This window comes from Xiphias gladius, chromosome 8, assembly GCF_016859285.1.
Source record: "Xiphias gladius isolate SHS-SW01 ecotype Sanya breed wild chromosome 8, ASM1685928v1, whole genome shotgun sequence".
Taxonomy (NCBI): Eukaryota; Metazoa; Chordata; class Actinopteri; order Istiophoriformes; family Xiphiidae; genus Xiphias; species Xiphias gladius.
The window spans coordinates 6,902,249-6,915,062 of NC_053407.1; the positions used below are offsets into that span (position 1 = coordinate 6,902,249).

Genomic DNA, 12,814 nt, shown 5'->3' on the forward strand with positions numbered 1-12,814 from the left:
GATGTTAGCAAAAATACAAACAACGAATAAATTAGTCTAAAAGGTGCTTGTAAGGCAAGGATTTTGTTACCTGAAGGGAGAGGCACGTTAGCTGTTCCCGTTTCCAGTCTTGTCATGGACCATACTTCCTCGATTCCCTATATGTAATTTCCTTTTTTTCTGCTGAAATGTTAGTCTGTTCCAAAGAAGGGAATAATTACTTGTTTTATCAACTTCAATAACAATATGTATGTTTTGATTACGCCTCTTGAGAGGGTAAATTTAATTAATATTTTTGTCAAAGTACAAAGGAGTATAATTTAGCTCCTAGTGAGTTGCCCTCTTGGTAAAAGGTGCACTAAGTCCAGAGATTCTCCCTGAATGGCCACAGACAGCAAGTGACAGGGTATAGGGAGGTTTTGGAAGACAGCAAACTGGGCCATAAATGATAAACCTAATTAAAATGGTTTTGTTTCTCCTTGTGGCCAGACAGAATTTTTTTTTTTTGAAATCTGACGAATCAATGCCTGCAAGCTGGCATCCCTCCCACTCACACTACCAACCATCCTCAAGTACAACAGTGCTAAGTGAGCTGGCTGCTGGTGGTAGCTTCATATTTAGTGTACAGATATGAAAGTGGTGAAGATCTCCTCTTCTAACTATCAGCTAGAAAGTGAATAAGTGCTTCAAACTTCTTTAATGGGGACAATGTGATCATACCGCTGCATGCTATTACCAAGGACTGGGAGGACGACCTGCACAAGGGTACTCGGATAATAGTAACAAACTATGTTAGCTCAGCTGACTTGGGTATATGTCTGTTTGGACATAGATATGGTTCTGTTACTCTTCCTTTAATAAAAAAATCAAAATTAAAAAAAAATCAAAAATGAGTATTGAAAAGCCTCAGAGCTTTTCAGACTTTTCATTGCTTCACCATGTGTAGCAATCAATAAACTAGCCAAAATTTATAAATTAACAAATCAATTTTCATATTATCCTGTTCAAGTTGTGACACATGGTCTTCACACATAATCCCACCCCCCGATAGTTGTGCCCATAATTCAGGTAAGGTATCATGAGTAACCTGCAAATACAGTGGGGTCCAAAAGTCTGAGACCACTTTCCTATTCACTTGAATGGAAAAGTGGTCTCAGACTTTTGAACCGTTCTGTATAATAGATTGCCATCTTTCTCTCAAACTCTCACACACACACACACACACACACACACACACACACACACACACACCCACACACACACAAATCCACACAGTAAATACACAGTACGAGGGAAAGCTCTTTATTTCTCTCTGCTCAGACTTTGACCAACAAATCAAAGCTCCAGCTCCTGAGACAGCAGTAAACAGTCCAACATCTTTTCAGTATGATGTCAGTTTGAAACAAACTACTGTTGAAAAAACACATTACATCACACAAATAAAAACATTATTTGTCAAACCATTTAAACTTTGTATTTAACCCAAAGAGAGAAAGAAGCGCGTCCTGCCCCGGCTCTCTCTCCTCTGCTGCTGATAGCTAAAAAGGTGTGAGTCATGTGACACAGTCTAAAGCAGTCTCTTCCTTGCTCCACAGCTGTCAATCACTGTTCCCTCAGCCAATAGCACAGCTTGCAGTCACTGTGGCTTGGGTTGGGAGGGGGGTGTAGGGGGGGCAGGATGTCATCAGGGTAGGCAGTGCGGGATTGGTTGCTCGGCTTAAACTGCGTGAAATGTGATTAAGGGAAGGAAGGGTGGAGGTGTCATGTTCGAGTGCCACAATAGCAAAAAACCACAAATAGATACACAGATTTAGTTTAGAATAGAGTTTAAATTGATTTAAATTTCACTGCTTGTTAGGATTATATTACTGGGCTGAACTTTGTCTGCTGACAAAGAGTAACAGTTCAACTCACAGCTGTGAAAACAACAGGAATGCTGAAAATGTTTCCTTTGTGTGTGTTGCCTGTTTATGACTCTAACATAATGTGAACTTGTGTTGCCTGCAGGTACGCTTCTGTAAGTTCTGTTTTTGTGTGTGTACCTCTATAACAATGTGTGTATGCATGACCTTTAATCTTTCTGTGTGTGAGGTTTCTCGTGTGATGTTACCTTTTCTGACTGTTTGCAAACCATTCTAAAGGCAGGCAAACAAGCTTCAGAGGCTGTGCGTGTGGATGCTGCTGTGTGTCTATCTGTACGCCCTGCTGTGCCGGGGGTACGGCAACATAATTGCGTCCACGCTACCTTCGCTGTCCGAGCTGCTGTCAGAGTCGCTGCTGCCAGAATAAACCCACAGTCCTGGTAAAACGCCGACGCACACGGCTGCTGACGGCAGGTGTAACATGCCTTGACTGGAGCTCAGGGGAGCTGAGGGGGTCTCTGCTGTCAGCCCGGGGACTGTTTGTTGATCTTCAGCTCCACCTGCTCCTCCTCCTGCTCCTTCCTCCTGTTCTAAACAGCACAACACACTGTCAGATAAGGAGATTGTACATGCACACAGACTCTTTTAAAAAAGGTCAGATGAAAATTTGGAGGGTAGGAAACTAAAGTCAGTGGAGGGAAAAAAATGAGCTGAATGGAGAGTGAATATTGGACAATTTAATGTTAATGTTGCACTGTGCCTGCTGGAGGTGTAAATAGGTAATTGTTTTCCAATACATGGTAATTTCAGTGTCAATTAATACAGTTTTAAACATTGTTCTGACCAGGGACAGAGAAAAATAAAATATATACGTTTTTTCCTAATTCTGTAATACGCTATTTTCAATGCGTTGGTCTCTATAATTTCACTGGAATGCATATAGAAACAACACTTATGACTTTTGCATATGCTATATGAAGGATCTGACACATTTTTCAATTTGCACCGATGAAATCAAAATTTTTGTAAAAACATTTGCATGCAGGTTATAGGCAAAGAGATGTGCCCATTGTAAATAAGACAAACTGGACTGTATAACCAGGGTTTTCAATATCATTTTGCAAGCAATTAGATCCTATAATATCTGATCCTTCAAAAAAAAAAAAAAAAAAAAAAAATGCTGATAGTGAGCAATCACAATGATTTAAAAGTCTACTTAAAGATATGCCTCAGACAAGTACACCTGTTAGTTTAAAGCTGCACTATTCAACATTTTTCTATTAACAATGGATCAAATAATTATGTGTGATGTGAAAGGTGTCTCTCAAAGTGTCAAACCCCCAGATAATCATCACCCAACTCTACAGTTCCCCTCAACCTTTTGGAGCTTTTTAGCATCTTTCAGCTCATTGTTTTGATTTTACAGCCCACAACTTTGCTGCTTAGATTTAGTCTCTCTGCTCTCATCGGCGTTGTTTCTAGTAGCAAAAGGCAGTCTTTTTCAGTTAAATAACTTCTACCTGCTCCAAACTGCCATCAGACAATGATAGTATCTAGCCAGTGAACTAGCAAGCATTTAGCATCTGAAAAGCCAGATATTAGCCTGGAGTTGGGGGAGAGCAAAAAGGAGCTGCCCTGGATGCCATTGTTCGGCGATGAATCCTTCACGCAGCGCTTACTGGTAGCACTAAGTAATTAACTCAAGTGTAAAACAAGGTCAAGCTAGCCCCCTCAGAATAAGGTGGGCCTTTGTGTGAGTTTCTTTCTATTTCCTCAAATCGTGACCGGGGCCTTTATTTACCTCAACTGCAGAGGTAACAGGCCTTTATTTGAAGCAGGCTTGTATCTGAGGAAGGTGTTTATTTCCAATTCCCTTTGTTTGACAGGTATAATTTTTTCGATCTGCTCTTGTTTGCCCTGGTACAGTTATTGCACTATGCTGTTAATACAAACTCAACACTTCCTGTTTCAAATTAAAAGCCCTCTAGCATTTCATTAGACAGAGAACCTTCATTTCTTAACAGAGCTTTTATTGTGAAACATTGTAGGTACTACAAACCTCAGATAGCTAAGACATTAACACATACAGCCACAGTGACAGAAATAGGACAATAATACTTTAGATGAGTAATCCAGAACAACAAAGTGTTGAAAATAGTATGTATACATTACAACAATCTTCCTTTAAGGCCTCAGGCTGCAGCCCACCTGTCTGTCTGTCTCCATTTCCTTTCGTTGCTGTTGTGATTTCCACCTTCTGTTTCTTACTGCTGTCTGTCGACTGGGAGGAACTGGGTGACAGAGAAAAGAGATTTTGAAGAAGATTTAAAGGTGCTTTAATCAAGATTTCATATTGGCATTAGGTCAAACGAATGTATAATGTCACAGGGGTTGCTCAAAGTGACAAACCCACAGAGAATTATCCCCGAACCTTGCAATTACCCTCAGCTCTATGGAGTGTTTAAGCATCTTTGAGCTCCTTGTTTTTGTTTTAAGGCCCACAAATGTTGGGTTTAGCTGGTGAAAACAGTGGAGCATTTAGCAGCTAACCTGAGCAGTTAGCGGTTGGTGGAGACCAAAACAGAGCTAAAAGGAGAGTGAAAATTGGATTTACATTTTATCAGGTGGAAAGAAACAACTCCAAATGAATGCTGATGTTCCTTTATAAGGTGACTAGTTTTTTATGCTGCTTTCAAGTAGCTAAAAAAAAACAAAAACAAGATGCAGACTGAAAGTTTCTGCCTACCTGCGTCTCTTGACAGCTCCAGCCAATAAATGGGCCTGAGATAGGTGGCTGGTCCTTTGCTCTGAACCTGAATGTTTTGGTGCTGCCTTCTTCTCAGGCTCTCTGCGGCTTTCGGCTGACACTTGCTTCACTAGAGCGCTGTGACATTACAGAGTTAAGATGAACAAACCATAACAGAGCCTTGGAGAGGGGACAGAGTGGGGCTCAGGGGCAAGTAGAAACACACAACCCATTCAGCCGCAGTCAATTCAGCAAGTTGCATTCTTTCCTCCCTTCAGGGGGAGCCATTACACCTGTCAATCAGTGTGCTGGAAAAAGTGACACAGGTCTACTAAGAAAAGCAGTCAGGCACAGAGGCAGAGTGAGGGAAAGAGGGACAAGAGAGTGACACAGATAAAGAGGCTAAAACAAGAACAGGAGATGGACAGACCTCAGGAGACGTGAAATAGGGTCAGAATGCAAAGATGGAAGAACATGAAAAGGGAGATACATAAAAAGACAAAACACACGAGATGGAAGACAAAGGGCAAAGGTGGAAGGGGAACAGCAGACACAAATTTAGTGATTAGGAAATCAGAGTTACAGTCCTGATGTTTTCATGCATTAAATAAGGTCTACACCTCTGAGTGTGCATGGACTTTGTTTTCACAGCAGCAAATTACTACTTTAAGTCATCACCGTAGTTACCAGCCTATGATACAGTTTCCACGACAACCGATTCTCTTCATCTGCAGGCAAATCTGTCTGTCAGACACCTGTCTATCTGCAAAGGCAAAGAGAGAGTGACAGAGGGGAACAGATGAATAACATGAAGAGCAACAACTGACAAATTGGCAAAACTAAGGGACGTAAATTATAGTGAAATGTGCACTGTGGACATGGAAGAATTTCATAGGCTGTAGTATCTGCACTTTGCTGTAAGGATTAGTGCCTGTATGGAATGTATGGATTACAAGTGGTCTGTTTATAATTCAGGTGATTTGTGCTGAATACATGAATTTTTCCCAACTGATAACAACACTTTATATTCATGAGGGTGATTCCATTTCAGAGATGAGAGGCAGCTAGCAACTGTAAACTGTCTCTAAACAGAAATGGAAAAGACAGAAATCAGGGAACAGACTGATACAATGTGTTTTCCACTTGAACTACAATTGTATTAATGTAAATATGTCTATTTTTCTGTATGGTGCAGACCACAGTGTATGTGCAATGATGTAGAAATGAACCAGACAGCACAGTCTGGGTCTTGATGACTGACATATCGCTATTGGATCTTTTTAAACTCCCAAATATTGATATCAGTATCGGCCTCAAAAATCCAGTATCAGTCGGACTATACTAGCTACTTGGCTACAGTCATGAAAAAAAGCAACACAAAAATAACAAAAAGTATAGATGAGAGCGACGCAACTGTACAAACTGTTTTAAGTCGACGTACAAAAATTATAGATTAAGTAGACTGAGATATCTCTTTGATCAATTTGAAAAACAGAATAAATAATTTCAATCTATTACGACATTATGACAAGAAAAAAATCCATTAATATTAAACACATGGCTTGTAATAACTTTTCCCTTCAGATAAGGCTGTAACACAAAGAGATACCTTCACTGTTTATAGGCAGAACAATTTGTTTACAGCATAGTAATGCTCTCATACATGAGCATAGATTATAGTTTAGAGGGTGTGTGCGTGTGTGCATAATGCATGCATGATGCAGTCCCAGCAGGAGCTTGACTATGGTGGAAACGTGCCTGACTCTGCAAAAAACACATAAATCTGCTTAGCATACATGAACCAATAGAATCCCATATTAACAGCAGCCTTGTCCTTCAACTGTTGAAAACAGCATGAAGTGCACAGAATTACCTGAAAACAGCTTCACTTCTAACTTAGGCAGAGTCTAAAAGACTTTGTGAGTAAGTCAGAGTACTGGAAGAATTATTACTCTGTTAGAACATCACAATCACACTTGTCACTTTAGGGGACACTGTGCAGGACATTTGGCTCTCGTCATACCAATAAAACATTAACACTGTGATGGGGTCAATATCCAGCTCACACTCTGCTGCTAAAATGACTCATTGACTCATTAATTACTGACAGAAAATCCACCAAAATAATGATTTTGGCTATATTCTATAAATTTAAGATTATCTGATTAAACAGCGATTTCACAAATGCTAAGGTTTACTTGCTTTTGTTTGTTTCATATTTCAACAAAATCAATAGTAATTGGAGTTTTCCAACATGGCTATGGTAACTTGATGGGTCCCCCATTACATCTCATTGTTTGTCATTTTACAGCCTAAAAGTTAGTTGAAAAAAGTGTTAAACAGATCTATAAAAATACGAACAAGGAAAACCTAACCCTATCTGCAACATCTGCTTTTCCATAATTCCTATTTTAATATTTTAAAATAAATAACTGTCTTGGATGCCTTGCAATAATGCAGAGATTATCCTTTGAAATGGCATCTTCTTAAAGAGAGAGATAGGTCATCCAGTGAAGACACTCAAGCAAACAATAGTTCAGTGCATCCTATCTTCTCTTTGATCCATTAAATTAAGTTTTAGCAGGCCCAGTCGTATTAGAAAGACCCAAACCTACGTGACACCAGGTGGAATGAAGCTTTATCTTTCTGTGTATAAACCTGCTTGAAATCTCCTACAGGTCCTCTACAAAAATCTACTCATTTTATGAATAACAGATCTAAGTGGTACAGCTGATACCGCTCATCCTTACATGCACAGTAGCCTGCGACTGACACAAACAACAAAGTCACATTTTCATAACACATATCAGTGAGCTAGAAAAACGAAACAAACACTACCATCCACAGAAGAGGTACTGTACCACAATAAAAAACACTAAATATATTGCTTTGTCAGTTTGAGCATGAAAACTCTCCACTGTTGACCAGGTTTAAATGCATGCTGGTCTGGAGGAAGGAGGCTTGGAGTCTCTGGATGTTGCAGTGGGCAGCAAGTATTTCTGTTTCAAGACAGCGTATGGGCTGGAAGGCGAGTTTTTTTAAATCAAAAATCTCAGCACCTAGCAAAGTAATTGGTGACTGGTTTTCATTAATATTATGCATATTTTTTTCTACTTGCTCTATGAATGACACATTTTCCCCTAGCAGGTTAATTTTAGATTAACCTGCTTTCGATTTAAGGTGTGTGGAATAGGTCTGTGAAAAGGTTTGCATTCTTAAAGGGATATAGTCAAAGAAATGTATCTTCTTTTGAAATTAGCTCTTTGATTGCCCTGTTCTGGAGGCAGTGGAGTCACTTGACACTAGTCACACAGAGGTATTTTTGCAAATTTCAGTTTGACATTTACATGAATTGATTTGAAACGAATTGAATCTGTTTTCATTTAGATTTATACTGAAATGTGTTGCATGCGGACAGGGTACTGGGCGTGAAATGGGCTCCAATCTATGAAAGCTCTAAGGCTGTAGCTTTAAACTCAAATTTCTTCAGGTTTCCATGCCGAATTCCATGAATACTCTCGTCCAATTCTCATTTCATAAACAACTAAATACTCAAGACAAATGACTATTGCAACTGCTGTGACTTCACCTACATCTCAGTGCCGATTTTAAATCTGCTAAAGCTTTTGTAGCTCACTAAAATGGGGGATAACCGATAAACATATTAATGTAAGTAAGCACAGAGTGATCCTGGCTAATTAAAATGTTTTTATATAAACAAACACTCGACGAAGGATATTCTGTATTCCAGTAGTTCTTGCTTCTCCTCGTCCCTGCGTTGCTTCTCCACGAGGCTCTGTTGCCGGGAGACCTCGTCCAGGAAGCTGGTCTCATCCTCGTCCAATCCCCTCACCATGTTCCCTGTCACCATGGAAACAAGCATGCTCTCAACACACGGCAGGAGAGGAATTTTTCAGAAAACAAATCGTAATAGTCTGCTTTAAATCCATACACAAGTGACCTTCATGTAAAAAGAAAACCCTGAAATCTTGTGTTACATTTGATTTTGAATACTGACACTGTCAAATGTTTTCGACATGCTAAAAAGTGTTTCTGAATGCTTGAATTACAGACAAAACTTTAAACAGTAATGGTAAGAAAACTTTAAACACATACTGTTGTCCATGACTATTTTTATAATTAAGCCATGGCAAAATAATTACAATAGCAAAGCTAAACAGGTTACAAAGAGTATGTCTACATAAATAACATCCACTCTACAGAAGCAAAGTAAAGCCACACTGCAGCAAAACTGCTAGAGATTATCTTCATAACAAAAACTTTTAAACATAACAAAACCCAGTGAAGAGATAAATTAAATTAAGCAAAGTTATCACAAAAGTCACTAATTATCAAATTTATATTTAAATGGTCTACATCAAACATCTAACAATCCTAAGAGATTAGGCCTAGTAATATCACTAGGTCTGCCCGTTACCATTAACATAATTAAAGGGGTACTCCAACGATTTAATATGTCACTTCCATGATGTTGGACGACTTGTGAGAGACAGATTAAAAAAAAGGTTGAAGCAGCGGATGCTGAGATATCCCAACTTTTACTCCCTAATATCACTCAAGCTTCAAGAATGCTGGATCCTACATTTCCCATAATGCAATTGAATAGCCTCTTTCAATGGTGATAGAAGTATTCAGTACCTTTACTTAAGTAAATGAATACGGCAATGTAAAATACTCCACTGCAAATAGAAGTCCTGTATTTAAAATCCTACTTAAGTACATAAGTATTACCAGCAAAATGTACTAAAAATATCGTAAGTGAAAGTACTCATTCTGCAAAAAAATGGCCCCTGTGAGTGACATGCTATTTCATACATGTACATGACATCATCATATTGTCAACAGACACTGCATCAGTGCGGAAACAGCATTTATTGTCGTACTTCTAAGTGGAGCAAGTTTTAACTACTTTACATAAGAATTTAACCTCTTAAGGCCTAGAAGAGTTGAATTAAACCATCTGAGAAGTGTGTCTTTTGTGGATCTGCAAACAATTAAGACACCTAAAACACAGACCCAACGTCCCTACTTTTATAAAGAAAACATACTACCCGATTTATGATGTATTTATGTGGTACTATATTTACAATGTGTGCCCCTTTTTTTCTTATTTTATAAAAAAGGATTAGCGACTATATGTGCCCAAATTTGTTTTGTTCTGTTCTGTTGGTTTGGTTGCCTGTTTTACATTGACTTACTGTAATATGTTGTCTTCTGTTGCATTATATTTGTATCTATTGGGAATATTAATTAAAAAAAAAAAAAAAAAAAAAAAAAGATAATGGACCCAAACTAGATTTTTTTTGTAACATCCCACAAGCCAAAATGGTTGGGAACCACTGATTTATTCTTTAACATGTGTTTTATTTTATAAGCTTATCATATGATTTTTATGTATGTATTGTTTACAACTGTCAGATTAATGTAGTGAATAAAAAGTACAATATTTTCCTCTGAAATCTAGTGGAGTAGATCTAGAAGAAGTAAGTACCATAAAAAGGAAATACTGAAGTAAAGTACAAATACCTCATACTTGAATAAATGTTCTTAGTTACTTTCAACCAGTTGCCTCTCTCATTAGACCCTCCCTTCCTGTTAATGCAAGGCCCCAGGACCAGTAAACAGTAAATCACACAGTAAATCCTCGTCTTGCCATTTATGTTTATAACACATAGCCACCGTGTCTTTGTCTTGGTAGACCAGTATAGGAAAACTGTTCATTCAAACATAGATGACAGATAGAGGTAAACGCCATAATGACAGCAGAGAAACAGACAAACAAGGACCCACTGAATTTGAATTGCTCCTCATATTCCTCCTGCTTCTTGTCTTTCTGCTCCTGCAGTCGCTCATAGAGGGAACGTGGGTCATACTCCTCCTCTGGGGCCTCTGAAGAGTACACAACCAAATATGAGGAATATCAGCACAGCTGTATTTAGTTTATAGAGGTTTTGTGCATTTTGGATGTGTGTAAACGTATGTCTTCTTACCCTCTGGGTCGTCAGGTTTCCTGACTTTCTCCCACTCCTCCTGTCTCTTCTTTCTCATCTCGTCGAGCTCTGCCTCCGACACAAACTTCCTGCTGAGGTCAACGCCTGCTGCCCCTCCCCCTGCCATTACAACTTACAAACACACACACAGACACACCTTAGTTCTGAGTATTATTCCAAATAAAAAAAATTTTTATTCAAAGCTGGACAAAGTTGGTTTCTGCTGGACCCTTATAGACTAATCGGTGAAGAGATCTATAGCAGTGGTTGTCAATGGTTTTCCTCTCAGAACCCAAGTTGAAAATTTGTGAATTCAATTGACTTATTCTTTTTCTATATTATCCAACAAATAAATAATCAACCTAATCCGTTAAAACTCATCTTGTTTTCCCTGAGCAAAACCCTGTACAACAACTGCTACTGACTACTGCACAAAGCCATTACTTGGCTGTGAGTGTTAGCTGATCAAAACAACCCGAGACTATAATTGACAGATGCAACATTAACTTCTATTATGCAACCATGGCCCCAGTAATGAATTCATCTGTTTAGGTGATGTTTCAGTGATCAAAACATAATAGTACAATTAGAGCACTAGAAAATAAATAACGGTTCCACTAAAAAACATTTATATTGATGCTGTAATGTCAGAATAGATATACATATTGCCAAAACTACCGACTTTTCCTAACCTGTTGAATTTTGCCATCATATTCATGATTGTCTATATTGTCAGATTTCTGGAACAACCTGCACAATGCTGATCATTCTACAGTATCACCAATTTTAACAGCAAAGGCAGTTTAATGCTGCACACAGTTAGAGCTATTTCCATGTTACTGCAAAACAGATCCGTGATGAATCCAAGAGCACGGAGTTCCATCACATCGCTACTTTTGAAATGAAATAATGTTGTTCGCTCGTGTTGGCAGGAGTAATCAATGGAATAATTGTACCCACTATTCGCTCTCCTTGGCCGAGATTATACGCCACAAATGCTTCAAATATGTAGGCTAAATGTAAGAGCTTATGGTGCCATTTCGAGAATATCCGAACACAGAGGCGAGATGCACCGGGACAGCAATTAACACCAGCAAATCTTTGGTGAAAAATTATGTCCTTAGTGATATTTAAGCCATAGTTTATGATTGTGTTACAGTAGATACACGCCGTATGATGTTACTATTCATGTTTTATCACGCAGGGGGTGACACACTGCTGCAGTGAGATCCAACAAATAAACCACAATAACTAGATAATCACCGCATGCGGGAGATTTTTTTTTTTTTTAATCGATGTTTTAATCATTCTCAAACATGAAAACTCAACTCAACTCAACCTGTAATGTTTTGGCTCTCCCTTGTGGTCATCTTTAATCAAGTATTTGATGATTATAGATATTTGTTGATTATAGGAATTTAACGAACCTTTCCTCAACTGAGAAAAACAACAAGGATACCACAAACGATTAGCAACGAGGTGAAGACCGAGGTAAATACACGGTCTGCGTAACCGACCAAAGGTTTTAGTTTTGTGTCGGCCCTGATCTCACTCAACGTTACCCGGGGCAGCGATAACAAAGTTAGCCACGAAAGAAGGTGAACCCTTAAAGTCAGACGATACAATTGACCAGCACAGCGACCAATCTGATGTATAACAGTCAGAGTCACTTGCAGTCTGTTGTTGTAGTTTACATGGCCGAGCGGTAAATCTGTGGACACGGAGATGCCTTGTGTGCTGCGACCACCGGCTAACGTTAGCGTCATCAGCATTCAAGCAAACTGCTGTCACCGCTGTCAGTACGAGAACAATGTGTCATATTTGAAAATCAGTATTTTCAGATGCACAACCGGAAAGATTTGAGTTTCAGCTTAGGACTGCTTCATATCACGCTGAATTTCTGTATCCATTTAAGCTTACCAGTCTGTATGATATTACTGCTCCAAATCAGTGACGTTTTGAGTCACTGTAAAAACCGCTCGTCTCGATCGTCGATGTGCGACTTTAGTTCCGAGTCGCTTTTATTTATTTATGTAATTATGAAAAATAGTCCGGCAACAAACATTAATAGACAAAGGAGTGCTGAGTAGCTCAGGTGTATTGTTGCAGTTCACTTATGAAAAATATAAATAAAGGTTTTCTGTTCTAAAATGTACTTTTGTGAATTTGAAATTTTGCTAAGATAAAAATGTGATACTGTTTTGTCCTGAACTACA

The 12,814-nt window shown here is 38.7% G+C and overlaps 1 protein-coding gene across 5 annotated transcripts; it reads right to left on the reverse strand.

The window, feature by feature from the left end:
* Positions 1 to 1,273: 1,273 nt before the first annotated feature.
* Positions 1,274 to 12,618, reverse strand: psme3ip1 (proteasome activator subunit 3 interacting protein 1). 5 transcript variants are annotated; one of them, XM_040133869.1, is made up of 9 exons: positions 12,519 to 12,618; positions 10,599 to 10,730; positions 10,399 to 10,497; positions 8,311 to 8,448; positions 5,275 to 5,350; positions 4,588 to 4,725; positions 4,050 to 4,132; positions 2,225 to 2,431; positions 1,274 to 1,701 (listed from the first exon to the last, which is right to left on the reverse strand). In XM_040133869.1, the coding sequence occupies exons 2-9, from the start codon at positions 10,723 to 10,725 to the stop codon at positions 1,697 to 1,699; spliced, it is 873 nt and encodes a 290-aa protein (XP_039989803.1). In that variant the 5' UTR covers positions 10,726 to 10,730; positions 12,519 to 12,618; the 3' UTR covers positions 1,274 to 1,696. The 5 variants fall into 5 exon arrangements, with proteins under 5 accessions (XP_039989803.1, XP_039989801.1, XP_039989800.1 ...); XM_040133867.1 differs by lacking the exon at positions 1,274 to 1,701 and having other exon boundaries at positions 1,709 to 2,431; positions 10,599 to 10,727; positions 12,519 to 12,592; XM_040133866.1 differs by lacking the exon at positions 1,274 to 1,701 and having other exon boundaries at positions 1,711 to 2,431.
* Positions 12,619 to 12,814: the final 196 nt, after the last annotated feature.

Excerpts from the sequence above, each read along its gene's own strand:
- psme3ip1 (XM_040133867.1), bottom strand. The coding sequence starts at position 10,725 with ATGGCAGGGGGAGGGGCAGCAGGCGTTGACCTCAGCAGGAAGTTTGTG. Across the intron at positions 10,498-10,598 it reads GAAACCTGACGACCCAGAGG|AGGCCCCAGAGGAGGAGTAT; the intron begins GTAAGAAGACAT and ends TGTACTCTTCAG. Across the intron at positions 4,133-4,587 it reads GGAGCTGTCAAGAGACGCAG|TTCCTCCCAGTCGACAGACA; the intron begins GTAGGCAGAAAC and ends TCTGTCACCCAG.